A 23,121-nucleotide genomic window follows, 5' to 3' on the forward strand; every position below is an offset into this window, starting at 1 on the left:
ACAATAAATGAGTATGAGTACTAATATTCATGGATAAAAGGAAAGAACAGAATCAGAGTAAGGCATAAAGTGAAAGAAGAGATTGACTTGGTAAAGTGTAAGAGGCAAATTTAGTTTGGTAGAAAAGGGTCATTTTATTACTTTTTTGTTTTTTTTAATCTTTTCAATCCAACCAATCCTTTAACTTTCACTCTTCCTTTACTTTATTTTCTACCATAAAATTGTATTATCCATTCCTTACAATTTTCACCTTATAAGAAGAGATATAGGGGTCATTCCAATTTTCCTTTTTTTTAAATATATATATTTTAATAAACCTTTGGATCAAAGGCACTTTAAAAAATATATATATATGTTATTTGGTTGTAACTCAAGAATTAATAATGAGTAATTAAAGTGTTGAAAATTCGACAATATTATGTACTATTTTTATAAGATTTTTTAATGAGAATTCTTGACTTTCTTTTGTAATTATATTTTCTATATCCTTTTAATATATGGTTTGTTTGTTTGTTAGTTGTTGTTTTTTTTTCTTTAAATTAGTTTCGTTAATTATTCATATATAGAAAATATAGTTTCAGAGTTTAGATTAAAAAAAAAAAAAAAAATTGCTTGATAAGAAACTAGTGGAAAATAAGGAAATTTTGTAGAAATAATAAAGAAATAATGAGATTTAATATAATGATTTCAAAACGTTTTTAGTGGATAAATTGATTAATTTAAATGAAATATAGTGAAGATTAAAACATAATATATATAATTATTCCCCAAGTTAAAAGGGAAAGTCACAAATAGTTATACATTATAAATGATTTTCTCACTTAATTTTGTATTTAGTATGATATAATTGATAATTTTTGGTGTGTTTCCATCTTAGATTTTTTTTAATTAATTATTAAAATACTTTTTTTGTTTGCTTAAATTTCTGTTTTGGGATGCATCAAATTAATTATACACTTATTTTCAAAAGTCCAAATTATATTATTTGATAATATTTTGAAAATAATTTCACCTTTTGTAATTCTAGCTAGCCATTATAATAATTTTAAAAAAAATAATATCCTATTTATATAGCTAGAGGATTTTGCTAGAAAAATAAATAATTTGAGATTGAGAGAATATTTCATAGGTAATAATATATTTTAGCTATGAATAATTTGTGGAGATTACTTTTTTTTTTTTTTTTTTTTAATAATTTATTGAGGACACCCTATTTTAATGTATCAATTTGTTGATGAAATAAAAATAATAATTATCATAGTGATAATAAATTTTGAAAAATATATGGTGGGGATATTTGCTTTAAAATCCAAAATTAAAATTAAAAAATAAGTAGAATTACTAGAAAAAAATTACAATTTATTTATTTTGAATATTATTACATTTATGATAAACATCATACTTATAATATAGTGCATTCATAAGCAAAATAAATAATTTTGCATGGTGTTTTACCCAAATTTTCAATAAATTGGCCATTAAATTTTCAAACTTGGACAATTTATAAATTTTCTAGTAACATAATTAGAATAATACTTAATAACACCGAATATAATATTGATAGTATTTTATATTATATGATCTCTCAACATATTCATGAATTATTTAATGTCATTAATCAAAATAGAACATTAAACATACTCTAATGTTGTATATTTAGAATAATATTTAGTAACATCAAAATAATAATTTGGCAACACTGCCAACACATACTAATGTTTAATAACACAGGATAAGAATTTGCTAAAATATAACATATATTGTATCTAATTTTCAGTATTATTTAATCTCTTAACCGATCCATCAATTATCCAATGTCATTAATCAAAATAAAACATTAAAACAAACTTCTTACTTAAATTAAATTGTACCTAAATTTACAACATAGATATCAATTTCTTCCCCTTTAAACCAATCCTTGAGTGGTTCGATAAAGACTCTTGAATGTATTACTTAAGATGTCTTGAGTTCGAGTCATTCTTATGTTATTAATAATCAGTTGATAATAGAGGTAGCTATTATACAGATGATAGTTTTAGGGTTCTAAGAGATTAATTGAAGTGTATGTGACATGCAACACCCTTGTTTTTTCTAATGACAAACAACACCCTAGACTTTGTCAAATGTTAACATAGTTACAAGGTTATTTAGTGGGATGAAGCTAAGAGTTGATTTCCCTTGAAGGAGGTGGTCATGGCAAGTACATGAGAATCTTTAAAGCTTGTTAACCACAACTACATTGTATCTACTTCCACTACCACTTAAAAAAACAACACAACTCACTTTCGAATTTACCAAAAAGCCCTTGCGTTTCAATTGTATCTATTTCTAATACTTCAACCACAACCCAACTCACTTCCTATATTTACCAAAACACCCTTCTACTTCGAATGTATCGTGCATTTACCAAAACACCCTTCTACTTTTATTGTGTATCTACTTCTATTACTTCAAAGTTCAAACACAAGTACACACACAACACCACCCACTCCTTGAATTTACGGAAATACCCTTGTGCTCGATTTTCTTACACACAAGTTTCAGTATACAACAGAGTCACACACGCAGGCTACTGAGCCAATCAACAAATATCTCTTCACTCTTTCTCTCCTCTCTCTCTCTCTCTGTGTTTTCTGCCCTCCTTTTTGAGGTGCCACACATCTTACCTCCTTAATTTCTTCAAATCTTCATGTTTTTTGATCTGGGTTTCTTGTTTTTTCCTTTTTAGATCTTTCTTAACTCTTCAAAGTCTCCATTTTTTCCTCTAGTTTTCATTTTGCTAATCAACTAACTCTTAGAAAGAGAAAACCCCATCTGGGCCTTACTCTCTTTTTAGTTTCAATGCTTCCCTTTGCAGATTCAAAGTAATGGGTTTCTTGTTAAAGATGCAAATACGCTTTGTTTCACATCAGGTTAGTTTTTCTTTTTCTTCTTCTTCTTCTTCTTTTTTTCTTTTTTCTCTTTTCTTTTCTTATTTTTTTTTTTTTTTCAATGTTTTGTGGTTTTGAATAAGTGTTTTATTGGACTGTGTATTGGTTTTTGATTTGAAACTTTTGAAGTTTGTTTACTTGAAGCTGATTGTTCTTGTTTTGATGGCTTAGTTGAGTTTTAGTAAGTTCATAAAAAAATTAACTTTTGATGCTTTGGTTTGGATCTTGCTTGCATATATTGAGGGGATTGTTTGTTGTTTTCTTAATTTGTTTAGTTGAAATTCTGATGGCTTGATTTTCTTGATATTGCTTTTTCCCCTAATTTGAATTTGTGTTGGGGACTTACTTTGCTTCTGGATTTGACCCTTACTTTGATTTATATTGGTTCGCTCTCAGCTATCGAGTGTAAACTTGTGTAAAGTTTAATTCGTTTTGCTCTATAATTTCCAATTACTTGCTTGTTTGTTCATTGAATGGATGTTTTGAATCCGCGATTCTGTTAATTTGTGATTTGGTTTGATTTGGAGTGTAGGAGAAAAGGAAACAAATCAAAAAAGCTATCAACTGAGTCTAATATGGCTTTCTAGCATCATTGAATTGAATATTTCATCTTTAATCCCTTATAAGAAAAAAAAGGGTTCTTTCCTGCAATCGAGTGGAGGGTAAGGATGATTCATCGAATAGTTTGTCCGCGGACTTTTTTTTTCAAGTTCTTTAGTTCAAATTAGCTTATGCATGAATCCGAGGTGTATTTTGATGTCATTGAAGTGAATGAAATCATACTTTGTTGATAGTGAAACAGAAAATAAAAATGATTTCATGCTGTTTGTTGTGATCCTGAAAAACATCGATTATTTGTGCTGTAATTTGTTGCTTGAGTTAGTGTTTTTGAGTTTTTACTTGATCTGCTATTTGTTGTTTCTTTTCACACGAGTATTAGATGCTCAAGTTGATCGCAACTTTTGTTTGTTAAAGATATTTGTTATGATTTCATCGGTGATTGTCGTTAGTTAGTAATGAAATGGCTATTGTTTATCTAACTAACATTTTTTCCTGTACTTGTTGATGACAGAGAGTTTTCCTATTTGTATGAGTATTCTATAGTTGACCTTTGAAATTATGGGTAGAGGTAGAGGAAAGGGAAAGAAGTTGACCGTTAGCAATCATGAGGACCCCGGAAGTGGTGAGGAAGAGAAAATTCCAGCACAAAAAAGAAGGGGAAGGCCACAAAAACCACTAAAGGATGATATTGATGAAGAAGAAGCTGAGAAAATAGAAGAGGAGGATGGTGAGAACGGAAAAGCTGGTATTGTGAGCAAAGAAATAAAAAGTCCCACTGCAACAGAGAATGGAAAGAAGAGGAAGCGTAACTCACAGGTCAAAGAGAAGTCAGATTCAGTCAAAGAGGAAAATGGTATTGGAACCAGGTCAAGTACTGATGACTCAACTAAGTCGAATGGATTTCGGCATAATGGAAGCAGGAGGAAAAACAAACCCCGTCGGGCTGCTGAAGCAGTCGTTGAATGCAAGTAGGGTTGTGGTTGGCTATTGCACTCAGTCTCATCCCTTATGTGTTGCCTGATAAGTGACAGGATGGGAAGTGAGTCCTAGTGCTCTCTCATTTCAAATTTTTTTTCCCTTTTTGGTCTGTTTTCTAATTTTTTACAATTGCGTATCTTTAATTTGTTCTTATTTCACGCGGGAGTTTTGGAGCTGATTTTGCTGGTTGTAATTTTTGATAATGCTATTATATTTTATATCATTTCTTGTTTCTTGTATTATATATTCTGAATGACATGCATAAATTCTTACCACTGCTGCTATAGTTTTTCTGAATTTTATCTGAGTTATGATTGTTGAATATCATATCAACTTGGATTCATATGATTGTTTGGATTCTAAACTAGTAAAGCATGAATGACAGGAAAATTTGTTCACTCATCAATTGTGTTTCCTTTTGGATGGTCATGGATTTTAGAAGTGATTATGAAGGTTTCAAGTTTTAATTATGACCTTCTGGGTTCTTGGATTATAGACATCCGAAATCCACTCGGTGTCATGTCATATCACACTTGCATTACAGCCATATTCACAGCTTCTTAATTAGCTTAGCTATGACATATACCTTTCTGAGCAATTAAAGTTGCCCGATTTGTTTCTTGGTCAGTTGATGTTTTTAGTACTTTATATTGCCCACATCTGTAGTGCTAATGATATGTTTTTGTATAATTGACAAGAGTTGTAGATACTTCTTTTTGTTGATTTCTTCTTTGCTTGAAGATCTACTAACATTTTTCTGTAATTGAGCGTTCTAATCACCTCGCATTACTATATTTTGGAGTAATTAGAGACTAAAGAGCTGAAAACTTCAGGCGCTTCAATAGTTGAAAATTTATTTACATGTTTTCAGTATTTGTTGCATTGAGTAAGTTTGGTTTATACTGTCTTTCATATCGTCGGAAAGCATTATGCATTCATTTTGAATTTGATTTTTGTGTCCTCAAACCGTTGCATATGCTTGTATCTTGAGCTTTTATCAGAGCATGAGTATGACTTCTGTGCGAAATCTTTTTAACCTTTTTCTTTCTGAGTAGATAGGAAGTTTAGGGTTTAAAATTTAGTGGTCAGAAGAATCTTTTAAAGTTCTCCCTAGTATTTCTTGACCAAGTAAAAGCTAACATAGGATAAGAATAAGTGCTTTTTCGTTTTGAAGTAGCTTATTGTAATACTGCAATTTGTGCACTGGGTGGCGTGCCATACATAACTTTCTTTTGGTGGGCTGCCTAAACTTGACTATTACAAGGCAACCACCAAGCTTAGCTGGGTTGTTTTGACTTACATGGCCAGCAGTTTTTCTGCTAAAATGTTTGCTCCCACTGTATTGAATGTATTGTCTATAAACTATATCAATTTGTGCATCGAAGAATGGATCCAGATCCAGCTATGGTACCACCCTGCATCGATGTGGGGATGTTTTCTTGACAACCCTCAACGTCAAAGTTATGATACTGATACAACTGAGACGTTGCATGTTATAAGTTACAAATATAATGTTTTACGTTATAGAATTTTCATCGGTAACATTATTGACATTATGCATGGCAAAAACCCGAATTAGTTTTTACTTGGTCTATTGTGTATCTTTACAATCCATGATAAAAGTGTGCTATAAATCCCCTTTATCGATATAAAATCGTTTCTTCGTATTACATTTCCCATTATCAAAATAATGTTTCTAAACATATTATTGGTGTTATGCATAGCAAAGATACCCAATATGAAAGTCATTTTATTTAATTTCTTGTTCTTTATTTTTGAAAATTACAATAAAATTGGAATTATTATATCAATGGTTAAATTTTTTCTCCATGGGAGTATAAATTAATAAATCATTATATTTGTCCCTGAAAAATGAGGTGGATATGCCATATTAGGTCAACCATTCGGTGAGATTCATAGGAATCATAGCTATTTGAAGGTCTAAAAGTGTTTCCAAAAACAATGAAAATAGCCTTAAAACTCAATCTTATAAATTTTTACAAACGACATTGAAGTTAAAGTTTGTAATTGATCAGCTTACAAGTAAACAAACAACAAACATTACGAATAAATGAGAACAATTTATGAGTTGACCAATTACGAACTGTTATATCAAAATTGTGAGAAAAAATTTGTGATATTAAGTTGTAAATTAGTATTGCTCAACCAAAAAACATTTTTGGTTAGCTCCAAAATAGGAGGAATTACTTCTTTTTTATATGACAAGATTCATTAATAATCACGTAATAAATTAAGTTAAAATTGGTGTTTTGCTTATATTTTTCTTTAATTTGTTGATTTATTTTTATTACTTTGATTTAGTTTATTTTATCATTTAATTATCATCAAGTGTCTGACATTGATGTCTTTGGTTATTTTAATTAATCTTAGAATTATATGCACAAAGTGATTAAACGTAATTAACCATGTTGGATAAGTTCCTTAGGTACGATTTCTTCTGGTTGATTTGATTATTGAAGTAGAGTTTATAAGAATAGAATTTACGAAAGTATAATTTATGCCAAAATAAAATGTTAATAATTTGGTTGTTAATTTAGAAATAAAAGTAAATAAATTGAAAAATTCTTGAAATGAAAGAGATAGGCTTAAATATTTTACGACAAAAAAGATAATATTTATAACAGGATTGTATTAATATTACAATATTGAAGTAGCGTTACTCTACCAACAGAACTATTGTGATATAATAATGTAATTCTCTTCTCTTAATTGGATTATAATTATTGTATGGTATTAATAATCTAAATAAAATATTACCCAATTGCATTGTTGCATTAGTGTTATTCTCCCAATTGAATTATTGGATTATTTGATGAGTCAAAAATCATGATATAGCTTTTTTTTTTTTTTTTTTGGAGCTATTTGAGTTAGTTTATGCGTACTTCAACTAATTGTTCAGGGTCTTGAAGTTAACGACTGGGTAAACCTTCAGTGGCCACCCCTATTAGCAGTGGAGGTGAATCAAAATTAAGATTTCTTGAATAATACACCCAAGAGTCCTAATTGATCACCTAGTCATCCAATAATAGTTAAATCGTGATATAGCTGAGACTTCTCTTTTACTACAGTGTTGAGGTAACGTTAATCTTCCAACTCGACTATTATATCTTATTGATGATCCTAAGTCTTGAATAGAGGGGTAATTATTTCTCTGTTCTAAGAATTTAATTAGATGCTTGGTGCACATGCTATCTATGTATATAAAAATAATTGAGTCAATAAGCTAGAGTGTTCAGATAAGGTGGCTCCTTTAATTTAATGGCTATGACTATAGTAATTGACCCATGTAAATTAAGGAGCTAGCTTAGCTTTCCCATGATGGGTTAATAAATCAATATTCTAAAGGGTTGGTTGACGTCGTTTAATTTAATGGCTATGGCTATAGTAATTGACCCATGTAAATTAAGGAGCTGGCTTAGCTTTCCCATGATGGGTTAATAAATCAAGATTCTAAAGGGTTGGTTGACGTGTTTTATTTATGTTGTGTTATGCTGGATTATAGTAAAATTTAGTCAAACTTTCTTATTGAATTCAATTCATGTTTTTCATATTTGCTTCTTCGAAAATTGTTCGAAGTGTTTGTGCATAGATGATAGATTTTTTGTTTTTATTTTAGCTTTTTCACCCCCCTGAAAAATACCCCAGCCTCAAGCCGCGCAATTTTTTTTAGAAACTATCGAACAAGCCCTTGCCATTATAAAAAAATTCATTAACTTAAATTTTTAAAGGGTAAAATGGTCTTTCCAAAACCTTAAATCCTTATAACAAAATGTTTGTGTGTTTGGCCTTTCTGTGGTGAGTACTCATTGGTTTCGGAAATATGACCTTAACCCCCATGTGTTTGATATTTTTTTGGTGGTGAGCACTTGTTGGTTACTGAAATGTGACCTTAATCCCTATTTTTGATAGACTGTTAAGTTGTTCAGTTTAAGTTTGTAAAGAAATCATGTTTTTACTATTCACCCAAATTCAATCAGTTTAACATTCAAAATTTGTTAACAATATTAAAAAGATAAATATATTTTTTAAAGATTAATGATAGAATTTGAGATGGACCGGATACAATAACTCAAATTCTATCAGTTAAATTGATAAAATTTAAGGTTGAATACATTCTCGAAACTAGAAAGTACTCACTCAAAAAGAAAAAAAAGGTCAAACACATATGGTTCCGATGTATTTTTGAAACCAGAGAATGTTCACTATAAAAAAGGTCAAACATATAGGAATTAGGAGCATATTTCCAAAACCAACTACAAAAAAGCTAAACAGACAAGGCTTGACTATAAATAACCCGTTTTCTTTAAGAACACTATAACTAATTCTTTGCATACATTATATCACACTTTTTTTTTTTTTTTCTGATAATAATTGGAATTATTTCTAATGATATGCTAGAACGATAGCCCTGCATCTTTTAGTTGACTCAGATTTATTCCTTCACAATATTCAATTAATCAAGTTAAATCATGAAACCCAACATCGTGAGGATGAGAATTACTCGATCTACCACTCTTGAGAGTGGTCTTAATAATTTATATTAAAAGAAGCTATCAACTAATTAATTTATGTTATCTCTCGTACGCATCAGAATCGTTGATCTTTCATTTTTTGTATATACAAGTGAATGTTTTATAAATGAATGTTTGACTTGAGGGACATTGAGGGTGAGCTCTAATAAATAAGAAGAGTTTTCTTATGAACGGAAAGGATCCAAATTATGTAACACAACCCTCTTATATAGTCCATTCGACCTCCTAAAGAAAACATTAATGAAAATTCGTTCACAATTTATACTTAGATTTTTTATTTACACAATGTATATGGTAATGTAAATCTTTGATATATATACAGTTCCTCTTTCTTTCGACCTTCTTCTTTAGACCAGTTGAAGAACCTTATCTTATTTCGAAGTTTACTCGAACTGATTCGATCCGATCCAAGCCCTAATCATCAACATAACCAATTTACCTACAAATATGATAAAGAAAGGATTTGTGGATACGTATACGTGAAAATAGACCAATCAATGATAAAATCCAATGTTTTAATAACCAACTCAGGGTTAAACCTTACAAAGTGGTCAGGTCCTGGGTCGATCGGTTGAGGGTCAGACTGATGACATCAGCATGTCCAGAGGATTGAAATCCTACAAACACACCCTTGAGAAATTTTATCAATCCTTATAAGTTTGAAATCCAGTAAACAAACCCCTATGATTTGGCCAAATGCAAATCGGCGACCAACTAGTTGGTGGCAATGACGCATCAAATGCAAATCCCATTCATCATTCGAGTCATTCGCCAACAAATATGTCCAAGATCTAGATGAAATCAAACCATTTTCCACAAAAAAAACTCCACCACACGCGACTACCAACCCAGGCCAAATAGGTTTGTTTCCAGCATCGACAACTGCCCCATCACCACTAAAACATTCCCTCAGCCTCCTGACCAAAACCATCTCACCCACCATTTTCACCTTGCCAATCACTGGCGACAACCCGTTGTTGTGGCCGCACGACTTTTGTCTTTTTCGATCGTTTCACTCACTGAAAATCACCTTTGTTACCACCTGTAACCTGTTAACTCATTGACACTTCCTCTTCAAAACCCCCCAACAGACCAACCACCTTCTGCTCGCTGATTACCTCCCTCCTTTCTAGGGTTTGCTTCTTCATAAATTTGAGGTTTTAAATAGTGAACAGGGATGACCCAACCTAGAGAAGGCCTCGGGTCCCAGTCTAATGGCCGGACCAGGTCGAATTTTAAAACAATGATAAAATCTTTAAAAGTTTAGATAAATTTATATTAAAGGTAGATCCCAAATTCAATATAACTAAATAGATCTATCCTAATCTCTTCTATATAAAATTGGAAAAAGAAAACAGATCACGAGACTACTCTTTAAATATTTTCAACTAATTAATGATAATTTAGAATTTCTAAAAGGGGGTTGAGTATATATAATATATGGTTATAATATATCATGTCGTCTTCCTTGTCATTTTGTTTCCTCTTAGAATCAAAAGCAATTGCTGCATCAAAATTCTTCACCCATGGCGATTCACCAAACCCATTTTCTCTTAGAATCACTTCTTGTTCTTCTTTTAATAAGCTCAGTGAAAAAAAGTGCTTCTGTTTCAGCGTCAACTTATGACTTTTCTTCTCCTCTTAATAGGACCAGCTTTCCCTCTGGCTTCATTTTTGGAACTGCTTCTTCTGCCTACCAGGTACTCAAAATTTAAGAAATTGTTGATTTAAGTATATATTTGAATTAATGTGTGTTTCTTTATGAAAAAATGTATTAACGTTCGTTATAAAATAAACATGTTTAGATTAATTCTGAATGATTTATTTATTTTCTTAGTACGAAGGTGGAGCAAGAGAAGGTGGTAGAGGAGCAAGTTTATGGGATGTTTACACTCACAAATATCCAGGTTTTTTTTTTTTTTTTTTTTTCTCTCTGGTTTATTAATTAAATTCGTCAATAATATTATCAAGAAGAGCTTTAATTTTCTTATTGATTTTCTTCTTTCATCTTCACTTTAGGAGATTATAAAATAAATTATTTAGGATGCAATAAGGAAATGGGAATTTAAACAAAAAATTAGAATGATAATATTATCATAAAAATTATCTTGTTTTTATTTTTAACTTATATTCAATAGTCTAATGAATTTTTTTTTTTAAATAAATCTTTCTCATTCCATCAATATTTTGAGAGAAGGAGAAAAAAAGGTTTTCATTGCAATTCCATTTCTGCATTATTATATAAATATCAGTACTTTACAGTCTTTGCATGTAAATCTCTTTTAGTTTTTTGTTTGCAAGATTTATTAATATTTTAATTAATTAGTTTAAAATATCCTTAATTAATGGTGCCGGCAAAGGACAAATTCACAATTATTTAGATTGATCTATTCGCATTAAACAATTCGATTTTTATAAATAAATAAATAAAAGTTTGGAGCATGTGTTTTTGAAGATGGATAAGCCAAAAAAATTTCATAATAAAAGTAATTCCAAGTTCAAAGATTCGCCATAAAATATGACAGGACTATTTAATATAAAAAAATTATTTCTTTACGAGATTCTGTGCCCTGATTAAAGGCATCTAAAAGAGTGTTTTGTTTTTATTTTATATTAAATTGTTCTTAACTTTTATAATTTGATTTGATTATTCAATATTAAAAGTTAAATCGTCTTCCCAAAACTGTTATATTTTAATTTTAACATAAATTTTTTTTTATAGTAATTTGTAATTTTGTATAGTTAGGTCACACTATGCACGCTGTTTTATATATATATACCCAGTTGTTATACTTTTTTGACATTTTATTTATAATAATAAAATATCGAAGGCATCTACACGAGTACATTATTGATTCAGTATCAAAACTGTTAAATAAAGTGTAATAGGATATTCTCTTTACTACGTAATTTTTTGGTTCTTGATTGATACAAAGAATTTTCTCTTTTTTTTTTCCTAGGCTTTATTTCAGATAAAATTATGCAATTTCTTCTGCCCTAAACCAGAAAAAAATTATTCAAAAGAAAATTAAAAACCTTATAGAATAAGAGATAAATTTGAAAAGAAAATGAAGCAAATTTTTATGTTACAAAATCCCATATCTGATGCTAATTTTAATACCCCTAATTTGATTAGTGAGTTTCGTATATTTATACACAGAGTAATGTTATACCTACAACTTTTTTTCATAAACTTTCTCTCATAATCTCGACGTAGCAGTTCGTAATTGATCAGTTACAATTTATTAGGTGAGACCTAGATGTGACTCATTATGAGCTAATCAATTGCGAGCTGCCATGTCAGGATAGTGAAAAAAAGTTTGTGAGAAGAGATTGTGGGTGTAACATTTTCTTCAAAAAATGTTTTAAAATGGAATTTCGTTTGTATCAATTAAAAGAAGGTATTTAATTAACAGGAAATTAAAAATATAGATCCCTAATTATTTGATTTATATTTGTATTAATTTGTTTACACGGATGTGTATAATTAATTAACAGGTAAAATATTGGATGGCAGCAATGGAGATATGGCTATTGATTCATATCATCGTTATAAGGTATCCTCTTACTGTGATAATGAATTTATATGTTAATTTATTTAAAATAAGACTTCTTAAATCTTTTAATTTAATAATTTAATTGTTGTATTTAATTAATATAGGAAGATGTTGGAGTTATGAAAGAGATGAATCTAGATGCTTATAGATTCTCCATTTCATGGCCTAGAATTTTGCCAAGTAAGATATCTGCATCAATCTCTCTTTTTTTTTTTTTTTTTTTTTTTAATTAATTTTGCAAAAATAAACCAAATATTTTTTTTTGAATAATTCTTATATGTCTACAAGATTTAGATTATGTGAAATATTAATTAAAATCATAATTTAAAAAACGTTTTTTTCAAGTTAATTAATGAAAATAATGTGAAGCCAAAACGGGGTCGTTTCACTTAAGTCCATTGGAAGCCAAAACGGGGTCGTTTCATTTAAGGCCATTACTGAATTCTAGCCATCAGATCAAGACAGATCCAAGGGCTGAGGATTACTAATACGAACATATATAAAGAAAGCAACAGTGATGAAAGAGACAAAACGCGTTTTTGTTAATCGGGTTTAGGGTTTGTGAAAGAGAAAACTAGGGTTGGTTTTTGCTGGGTCTTTCTGGGTATAATCTGGGTAGATTGTGAGAGAGGGTTGCGTTTCCTTCTTGAGGCTGGTATTTGTCCTCTGTTTTCTTGCAGATTATTGAGAGATTCTTGAGCGAATAGGCCTTGGTTGAGAGTTGATCTGTTTTGGCAGATTTGTATGGTTGTCTTCTAGTAATCGTTGAATATCTTTTAGTGCTGTGAGTGTCCGTATTTCGGAGCTCAACGTAGATGTAGTCTATCCAAGATTGGATAGATAAACCACGGTAAATTCGTGCCTTGATTTGTGTGTGTGTGATTCTTTGATCTTGAATCTTGTTTGTGTTTATTTGTATTGCGAATTTGCTTATTAGGCTTGGGTTATAACAGTGGTATCAGAGCTAAAGTTTTAAGGGGGATTTAGGGTTAGAAATCGTTTGGTTTTCTTGACGAATTCAAAAATTAGGGTTTGTTAGATTTGGGGGTTTTCGAATTAAAGGCTTATAGGGCTTTAGGGTTTTCGAATTGTCCTTGAATCTGGTCGAATTGGTTAGTCTGAGTCACAAACACGAGTCAGGGAGAAATCTTGGTATTGTCTAAGGGGTTATAGTAGTCTTGTCACTTTCGTCTTGTTTGTGTCTTGCCTTGTTTGATACAGTTTAAGGGTATTTAGGCTGGAACACTAGTAACTGCCTTAAAAACTGCCTGGCAGTACTTGACAACTTTTGGTATAACAACGCCACGTACCCTTTGACTGTTTTGCCCAGTTATTACAATACAATGAGCACTATTCGTATGGAGATTTCCCAATATGATGGGAAGATTGATTTTAACATGGAAAAAGAAGATGAAAGCCCTTCTTTCGCATAATAAAGTAGGGCTTGCCCTGGAAAAAGATACCACCAAGTGGTCTGAAGAGAAACTGAAAAAGAAGGCTGAAGTGGATGAGGAGGCCTACAATCTAATCATAATGAATCTGTTCGATGTAGTCCTACAAAATGTAGATGGCATGGAAACACCGCTCACACTCTAGGGTAAACTCGAATCCCTTTATTCCTTACAGTCTGTACCAAACTTAGCATTTCTTAAATGAGCTTTATTTTCTTATAAAATGGATGTTACTAAGTCTGTAGAAGAAAACCTTGATGAGTTTCTTAAGATGACATTAGTATTGAAAGGTACAGATCAGGAGTTAGGAGATTCCAGTTTGGCGATGATATTGTTAAATTCACTGCCTGATGAGTACTTAGTGGTGAAAAATGCTTTACAATACACTAGGACAGTTCCCAGTGTTGACCTGATTATAGCAGGCCTGAAATCTAGGGAATTGGAGTTGAAAATACAGAAAAGGAATGGGAATAACTTGTTTGTCAAAAGTAAAGCAGAGCTTGGACAATTAGGAAGGGATAGTAATAAGAATTTCCAGCAATACATAAACCCTAAGGCTAATAAAAAAAGGGAAGAATAACAAGTTTAAGGGAGAAACTAGGAAGTGTTTCCACTATAATAAACCTGGCCACCTGAAGAAGAACTGCTATGATTGGATCAAGAAACAAAAATAGCACAATACAGAGAGTAACTTAGCTAGCACTAGCACTGGCATTGAAATTTCAGAAGCCCTCACTGTCTCAAACCAAGCTAGCAGTAAGGAATGGGTTCTAGATTCGGGGTGCACTTTTCATGTGAGTCTAAACATCCAATGGTTCCAGAACTTTAGGAAAGGAGAATTAGAAACTGTCTTCATGGGTAATAATCACTTTTGTAAGGTTCAAGGCATAGGAAACATAACCATTAGGTTAAATAATGGTAAAATCATAATGTTAACCAGAGTGAGGTATATACCTGACCTCAAACGAAACCTGATCTCCTTAGGAACTTTGGATGAAGCTAGATGTAGTTATAAGGCAGAAAAAGGATCCATAGTTGTGTATAAGAATAATGAAATTTTACTTGAAGGGGTCAAACAAAATGGGCTGTACATTCTGTGTGGTCAACATTGTGCACTCACTGTAAGGTCTGCTTTATCATCTAATAATCTGACTACTACAGAGAAATGACATTTGAGACTTAGCCACATAGGCCAAAAAGGTATGACAATGTTAAGCCAACAAGGCTATTTTGGTAAGGAATCCATATCTGACTTAACTTTCTGTGAAGTTTATGTGTTAGGAAAACAGCACAGAATGAGTTTCCAAAAGGGAACTTATCTGGCTAAAAAAGGGTTGGATTATGTACATGCAGATCTTTGGGGTCTTGAAAAGGTTAGAACACGTGGAGGGAATTGCTATTTCCTCTCCATTGTGGATGATTATAGCAGAAAGCTATGGGTGTACTTGCTTAGATCCAAAGATGAAGCCTTTAACCAAGTTTAAAGGCTGGAAAAACTTGGTTGAAAACCAAGTTAACAGGAAGGTGAAAACCTTTAGGATAGACAATGGCCTGAAATTTTATAATCAGGAGTTTAACTCTTATTGTGTAGAAGAGGGAATTTTGAGGCATAAAACAGTTAGGGGAACCCCTCAGCAGAATGAGGTTACTGAGAGAATGAATAGAACCCTTCTAGAAAGGGTTAGATGTCTCTTATTCACAGCTGGGCTACCAAAAACTTTTTAGGGGGAAGCACTAGGTACAACAGCCTACCTTACAAATAGGAGCCCTTCTAGCTCAATAGACTTTAAGTGCCCTGAAGAAAAGTGGTCTGAAAGGAGACCATCTCTTGAACACCTAAGAGTCTTTGGATGTGCTGCATATGCACATACCAGAGATGGAAAGTTAGAACCAAGATCCCTTAAGTGTGTTTTTTTGGGATATTAAGAGGGAAGAAATGGTTATAGGCTATGGAAAAGGGCTGCCCCAAGGGTTAGGGTAATTGTTAGTAGGGATGTGATTTTCAATGAAACAGTCTTTCCTTGCAAATCTGGTACTAACAGTGTAGGTAGCTCACAAGAAGAGTTTGAAACTTCAGGACAAACTGGGACAACTCAGTTTGAGGTGGAGCCTGAAACTAACCCTGATCAATACATCCAAACAGATGAGACTGATCCTTTTGAAGATCAACCACAACATGATCAAGAGCAGGAGGGTGAAGATCACCCTACTGACAATGCTGAAGTGGATCAGCATGATATCCTGGCCCAATATCAGTTAGCCAGGGACAGAGTCAGAAGGGAAATCAGACCTCTTGCAAGGTACAGCTATGCTGACCTGATTTATATAGCACTTCTAGCTGGTTCAGAGATACATCGATCAAAACCAAATACTTATGATGAGGCAATGAGTTCAAGGGATAGAAAAGAATGGTTGGCTGCTATGGAGGAGGAGATGGAGTCATTGCACTCAAACAAAACCTGGACACTAGTTCCAAAGCCAAAGAATCAGAAATTGGTGGAGTGCAGATGGTTGTACAAACTGAAAGAAGGGATAAATGAATCTGACCCACCAAGATTCAGAGCAAGGTTAGTGGCTAAGGGCTACACTCAAAGAGCAGGTATTGATTTCACTGAAATACTTTCTCCAATAGTTAAATTTAAAACTATTAGAATTATGCTAGCAATTATTGTTCAACATGACTTAGAGATAGAACAACTGGATGTTAAAACTGCTTTCTTGAATGGTGAGTTGGATGAGAAAATATTCATGAGTCTACCTGTAGGTTTTAAGGATAAAAAACTGCTTGATTATGTATGCTTACTGAATAAATCTCTGTATGGACTTAAACAGTCACCTAGACAGTGGTACAAGAGATTTGATGCATTCATAATAGGAAATGGATTCACTAGAAGCATGTATGATAACTGTTTCTATTTTGTCTGTATGAATAACATGCCAATCTACCTTTTGCTATATGTAGATGACATGTTAATAATTAGCAAGTCCATGTCTCAAATTAATGCATTAAAGGCCAAATTGAATACTGAATTTGATATGAAGGACTTAGGGAATGCAAAGAAAATACTACGAATGATGATTGATAGAGATAGAAGTGCAAATACTCTTAAACTTCATCAATCCTCATACTTACAAAAATTGGTCTTAAAATTTGGTATGAATGAATCCAAAGCAGTGACAATGCCCTTAGCAAACCACTTCATACTTAGCAAGTCACAATCCCCAAAAACAGATTCAGATAGACTGAAAATGGAGAATGTCCCTTATTCTAATGCCATAGGTTCTGTAATGTATTCCATGATATCCACCAGACCTGATTTAGCATATGCAATATCACTATTAAGCAGGTTCATGTCAAATCCTGGAAATGAATATTGGAATGCATTAAAATGGTTGATGAGATACATTAATGGTACTGTTCAAATTGGTTTAATTTTCTGTAAAAGATATGCATCACTTGATTTGGTGGGGTATGTAGATGCAGATTTTGCAGGTGACAGAGACTCTAGAGAGTCCACAACTGCTTATTACTTTACACTGGGAGGCAACTGTGTTAGTTGGAAAGCACAGTTGCAACCTCTGGTAGCACTATCCACTACTGAAGCAGAGTATATAGCAGTTTCAGATGCATTCAAGGAAGCAACATGGTTGCAAGGGATTCTGAAAGAAGCTGATTTGTTGAATGGCATAGCAACAGTTTACTCTGATAGTCAAAGTGCCATCCATTTGAGTAAGAACCCAGTGTATCACGAACGAACAAAACATGTGGATATAAGGCATCACTTCGTCAGAGACCTGATTTCAAAGGGAGAGATTAATCTGTTGAAGGTGCCTACTGAAGATAATCCGGCGGACATGGGAACAAAAGTGGTGACCACAGCCAAGTTCAAGCACTGCTTGAGCTTGCTTCACATTAGATAAACACTTTCCTTCAAAGCTGAGAAGAAATATGGGATAGCTTACTGTACTAAAAAGAAGTCCAATAAATGGAAGGAATAAAGTTGGCTTTAAGGTGGAGACTGAAAATAATGTGAAGCCAAAACGAGGTCGTTTCACTTAAGTCCATTGGAAGCCAAAACGGGGTCGCTTCATTTAAGGCCATTACTGAATTCTAGCCATCAGATCAAGACAGATCCAAGGGCTGAGGATTACTAATACGAACATATATAAAGAAAACAACAGTGATGAAAGAGACAAAACGCGTTTTTGTTAATCGGGTTTAGGGTTTGTGAAAGAGAAAACTAGGGTTGGTTTTTGCTGGGTCTTTCTGGGTATAATCTGGGTAGATTGTGAGAGAGGGTTGCGTTTCCTTCTTGAGGCTGGTATTTGTCCTCTGTTTTCTTGCAGATTATTGAGAGATTCTTGAGCGAATAGGCCTTGGTTGAGAGTTGATCTATTTTGGCAGATTTGTATGGTTGTCTTCTTGTAATCGTTGAATATCTTTTAGTGCTATGAGTTTCCGTATTTCGGAGCTCAATGTGGATGTAGTCTATCCAAGATTGGATAGATGAACCACGGTAAATTCGTGCCTTGATTTGTGTGTGTGTGATTTTTTGATCTTGAATCTTGTTTGTGTTTATTTGTATTGCGAATTTGCTTATTAGGCTTGGGTTATAACAATTAATTTCTTTACTAATAATAATTTCCTCTTCCCTTCATTTATTTATTTATTTATTTTTATTTCAACACCTAATTAGATGGGAAGCTGAGTGGAGGAGTGAACAAGGAAGGAATCAGATACTACAACAATGTAATCAACGAGCTTCTATCCAATGGTCAGGAACCAACCAAATTAATCGTAATATTATTATTAGTAGAAAAAACTATATAAATAGTTACATTTATATATAAATTATACGTGTTTCTTTGATAAGAAGTGCAGGCATACGACCATTTATAACCCTTTTTCATTGGGATACTCCCCAAGCTTTAGAAGATGAATATGGTGGCTTTTTAAGCTCTCACATTGTGTAAGTTCTTTCAGGAATTGCTTTCCATTTTACAATTTTAAAATAACTTGATTTGATCTTTGGACATTGAAGAAAAAATATTTTTCAGGAATGATTTTCGAGACTATGCAGAGGTTTGCTTCAAGGAATTTGGCGACCGAGTGAAGCATTGGATAATATTGAATGAGCCATGGAGTTATAGTTTTGGTGGCTACACCTTCGGCTTGTTGACACCCGCACGGTGTTCGGAGTGGCAAGGGATGAACTGCACCGATGGAGATTCCGCAACTGAGCCGTATTTGGTGGCACATAATCAGCTTCTTGCTCATGTATCCGCCGTCAATCTCTACAGAAATAAATATCAGGTTCACTAGCTTCTTCATTTTATGATTTCTCCCATGTGTTTGTGATAGTCGGTTTATTCTATCCGTATACATGCAGTCATTCTTTTCCATGGACATCTCTCTCTCTCTCTCTCTCTCTATATATATATATATATATATATATATATGATTCAAGATTTTCTGATTAGAAGAAATTATGAAATAACTAAATTTTAATATTAAACTAATTAGTGGTAGAAAAATTGTGCAGAAAACTCAAAAGGGGAAGATAGGAATCACTCTAGTGTCACATTGGATGGTACCTTACTCCTCCGCAAAGCACCATCAAAATGCCGCAGAAAGAGCTCTTGATTTCATGTTTGGATGGTAAGAAATATCATTAATCATTATTCTATATTCACTCTAATTAATTCCAAACTCTAATTAATAAATAATTAGTGGTTTAAACTAATTTATAATGCAACTCAACAACCCCACTACACAAAGTTAAGAGTTTAAGCCCCTAATTGATTTCTGTGGTTTATATTCTTAGTTGACTATGCGTTTAATTTTATAAATGAAACTGTTATCACACATCATCAAATCGATGCCCCCCAATTAGGTGAATCAATCATATATATTGCAATTAATTAACTAAACAACATCCAATTGAACACACAATCGATGGTTTACAAATAATTATATAAGTAAATTTCATTGATTTACTTTTTGTTTGATCATTCTAGTTTGAGAAACAGATGAAGAATTTTGTTATACAAAAGGGTTTTGATACTACTATTGAAATGGAAAGACAGCATTTTCGGTCAACTCGGGGTAAGAAATCTCATAAGAGGGTTTGTTTTATCAAATTAAATTGAAGAAATTTATGATGGTTTGCTAACTCATTAGTCCAATAAAAGGGAAAATAAACTTCATTTTTTAGAAAATGATGTTCTAAAACATCAATATATAATTGTTTTAAAATTAATGTCTTTTTCCTTTTCTGTACTAGCGATTTTAAAAAGGTTTATATTGGATTAGTTATATGTATATAGAGTAATTCTCTAATTAAGGTGTCATGATATGAATTTAGTCAAGACTATGTTTATGCACAATTGAATTTATTTCATAGGACTGAAATGATATTTTATAATTCAAATTCAATGGTATATATTGAAGGTCTTGACAAATTATTATTAAGACATCTTGATTAGAAAATTATATCATATAATTTTGTGCTCAAGACATCCTAATATTAATTTCGACACTGTTGGATTTATTTCATACAATTGAAATGATATTTTATAATTCAAATATAATATATATATTCAAGGTCTTGACAAATAATATATCTTAGAGTAATAATAGAATTTCTTCTTTTTATATGGCAATCGCAATTCAGTTCCAGAAAGATGTGTTACTAGAAAAGGGAAAAAAAGAAATTTAAAAGGAGAAGAATTTTATCTTTTTTAATGGCCCACATTAGATAAGCTTTTTAAATATAGAAAGTAAGCACTTACCTTATTAGTTTCGAAATTGGTTTAAAGTCTAAATTCTTTTTCATTTTTCATTTTTTCTTTTTGTTGAAAAGACATGTCTATAGAGGAAATTTTGTTTATTTTAATTAAGAGAGGTGCTTATTATAATTGGATAATTATGTGACTTTTTTTTTTCTTTTCTTTTTACACTATTTTATTCAAATAAATATATTTTTTTCATATAGAAAAAGTACACTCTAGTGGGTATTTCTTTAAGACATATTATTAATTGTGTTCGTAGAAACAATATTAAATAAGAGTACTAACTTTTGTTCATCCTCTAATATTAATTTCTCCAACTCATTATGTATGAACTAAGCCTACAATCCCAATTTTTTTTTATTTTTTTTGCAGGTTTATGGACCCAATAACAAATGGAGATTATCCTCACAGCATGCATTCTCTTGTTGGAAACAGATTGCCAAAATTCTCCGAAGAGGAATCCAAATTGCTTAAAGGATCTTTTGATTTTCTTGGTTTAAATTATTATACTGCTCTCTATGCAGCCTATGCACCTCAACTTAACTCTGGAAACAAAAGCTACTCTACTGATCCTCGAGTTAATCAATCAAGTAATTAGCACAATCAGATTCAAAATTTAAAGCTTAATTAATTTAATTTCCCTAATTAATTAACTCCTTAATTTCTAATTAACGATACTTGGATTGATTGCTTTTTGTAGCTTCACGTAATGGAATCCCAATCGGGCCAAAGGTATACTTCCTTTTCTTCAAGTTAATCGACATTAATTCACACTTTTCTTTGAGAGAACTTACTAGTTTTATCATGTTTTTGGGTATGGGTGTTTTTGTTAATTTATAAACTTTTATTAAGAAAGGTAATTGTTAAATGTTCTGAATTGAATAGAATATGATTAGATTTTGAATTGAATAGTCAATGTTAAAAAAAAAAAACACGTTTTTCACCTCTTAAAATAGGATGGTACAATATAATAGAGTTTGAAAGTTAAACAAATGAGGGGGGAAAATTCTCAAATGGGTATTTTTGAAAATTTGAATCCTTGTTTTTGGGTGTCATTAGGTATTCAGTGACAATTTTTTTTACAGTTTAAGATTAAAAAATTTATTTTTTAGTATTACTAATGATAGTAAACTGTTAGCCAGAGCTATTAAACATAATTTTCAGGTTTTTAAAAAATATAGAGGGTTGCATTAGAATATAACTATATGTATTTCTCTCGTTCTGTTGAGGATAAAAATATATATTCACATATCCTTAATCTTTGACGTTATTGGATTTGATCAATGCAGGCTGCATCCGATTGGCTTTATATCTATCCACAGGGGATTCGGGATCTCTTACTTTATACCAAGAAAAAATACAATAATCCCCTCATTTATATAACAGAAAATGGTAAATTCGCTTATCATGATAATAATTCTTTTTCACGTTAACGTAATGAAAAATAAAAATTGAATTTAAACAGCCATTTAATTCTAACTATTATTGCTCTTATTTGCTTAATTAATTGCAGGAATTGATGAAGCAAACAATGCCACATTATCACTAGAGGAAGCCCTTGTTGACGACATGAGAATTGATTACTATTATCAGCATCTCTCTTTTCTTCAGAAAGCCATTAAGTAAGTGACTCTCTAATCACAATATTAGAGAATAATTAAATAATTTAGTGACTTCTTTTTCTTCTTTAATTGCTTTTTATTTATTGTGGTAGGGATGGAGTGAACGTGAAGGGATATTTTGCTTGGTCATTGTTGGACAATTTTGAGTGGTTTTCAGGTTATACGGTTCGTTTTGGCATCAATTACGTGGATTATAAAAATGGATTAAAAAGATACCCCAAACTCTCAGCTCGTTGGTTCAAGAATTTCCTCAAAAAATAGAGAGGATATAATTTGATATATTATATGTTTTTGATACATGATATTTATATCGAATTGATATTGGACTGTCCCAAGATTTCCTCAAATTAATAAAATATATGTTATACTTTCTATGGATAGACTAAATTATTGAGTGATATTTAAAATTAACTTGTACATTTCTGAGGGAAAATACACAATAATTGAAACTGTGCTGCAATCTAGTATGCTAATTGTTAGGAAGTAATGAAATCTGACTGTTGATTATAGATGACGTGTCAGGGAGTTAGTTTTATTTCTGTTACAGTGCACATGCAAAATACATGCAGTGCGCATGTATATATAAAACACTTTACGCATGTATCATTTTTAATCATCATCAATAATACAGATACGAATTTTCTCTCTCTTTTGCTCTGTTTTTCCTACGTTTTCTG

The 23,121-nt window shown here is 31.8% G+C and overlaps 2 protein-coding genes across 3 annotated transcripts; both read left to right on the forward strand.

Annotated features, from left to right (window-relative positions):
- The first annotated feature begins 2,605 nt into the window (after nt 1-2,605).
- On the forward strand, nt 2,606-4,711 carry LOC116141150. 2 transcript variants are annotated; one of them, XM_031426678.1, is made up of 3 exons: nt 2,606-2,912; nt 3,463-3,592; nt 4,003-4,711. In XM_031426678.1, exon 3 carries the CDS (start codon nt 4,050-4,052, stop codon nt 4,461-4,463), a length of 414 nt encoding a protein of 137 aa, XP_031282538.1. In that variant the 5' UTR covers nt 2,606-2,912; nt 3,463-3,592; nt 4,003-4,049; the 3' UTR covers nt 4,464-4,711. The 2 variants fall into 2 exon arrangements, with proteins under 2 accessions (XP_031282538.1, XP_031282539.1); XM_031426679.1 differs by lacking the exon at nt 3,463-3,592.
- A 5,837-nt stretch (nt 4,712-10,548) lies between these two features.
- Nucleotides 10,549-22,705, forward strand: LOC116141144 (beta-glucosidase 12-like). The gene is made up of 13 exons (XM_031426671.1): nt 10,549-10,687; nt 10,867-10,929; nt 12,521-12,579; nt 12,684-12,759; nt 18,728-18,805; nt 18,913-19,000; nt 19,089-19,344; nt 19,574-19,689; nt 21,195-21,412; nt 21,523-21,554; nt 22,112-22,214; nt 22,336-22,444; nt 22,537-22,705. The coding sequence occupies exons 1-13, from the start codon at nt 10,549-10,551 to the stop codon at nt 22,703-22,705; spliced, it is 1,506 nt and encodes a 501-aa protein (XP_031282531.1).
- The last annotated feature ends 416 nt before the right edge of the window (nt 22,706-23,121 follow it).

This window comes from Pistacia vera, unplaced genomic scaffold, assembly GCF_008641045.1.
Source record: "Pistacia vera cultivar Batoury unplaced genomic scaffold, PisVer_v2 Contig393, whole genome shotgun sequence".
NCBI lineage: Eukaryota > Viridiplantae > Streptophyta > Magnoliopsida > Sapindales > Anacardiaceae > Pistacia > Pistacia vera.

Bases quoted from the DNA above. Each gene is read 5' to 3' on its own strand.
- LOC116141150 (XM_031426678.1), top strand. From the start codon at position 4,050: ATGGGTAGAGGTAGAGGAAAGGGAAAGAAGTTGACCGTTAGCAATCAT.
- LOC116141144 (XM_031426671.1), top strand. From the start codon at position 10,549: ATGGCGATTCACCAAACCCATTTTCTCTTAGAATCACTTCTTGTTCTT. The intron at 18,806-18,912 runs GTCAGGAACCAA...TAAGAAGTGCAG, and splicing joins CAACGAGCTTCTATCCAATG to GCATACGACCATTTATAACC. The intron at 19,690-21,194 runs GTAAGAAATATC...TTTTTTTTGCAG, and splicing joins CTTGATTTCATGTTTGGATG to GTTTATGGACCCAATAACAA.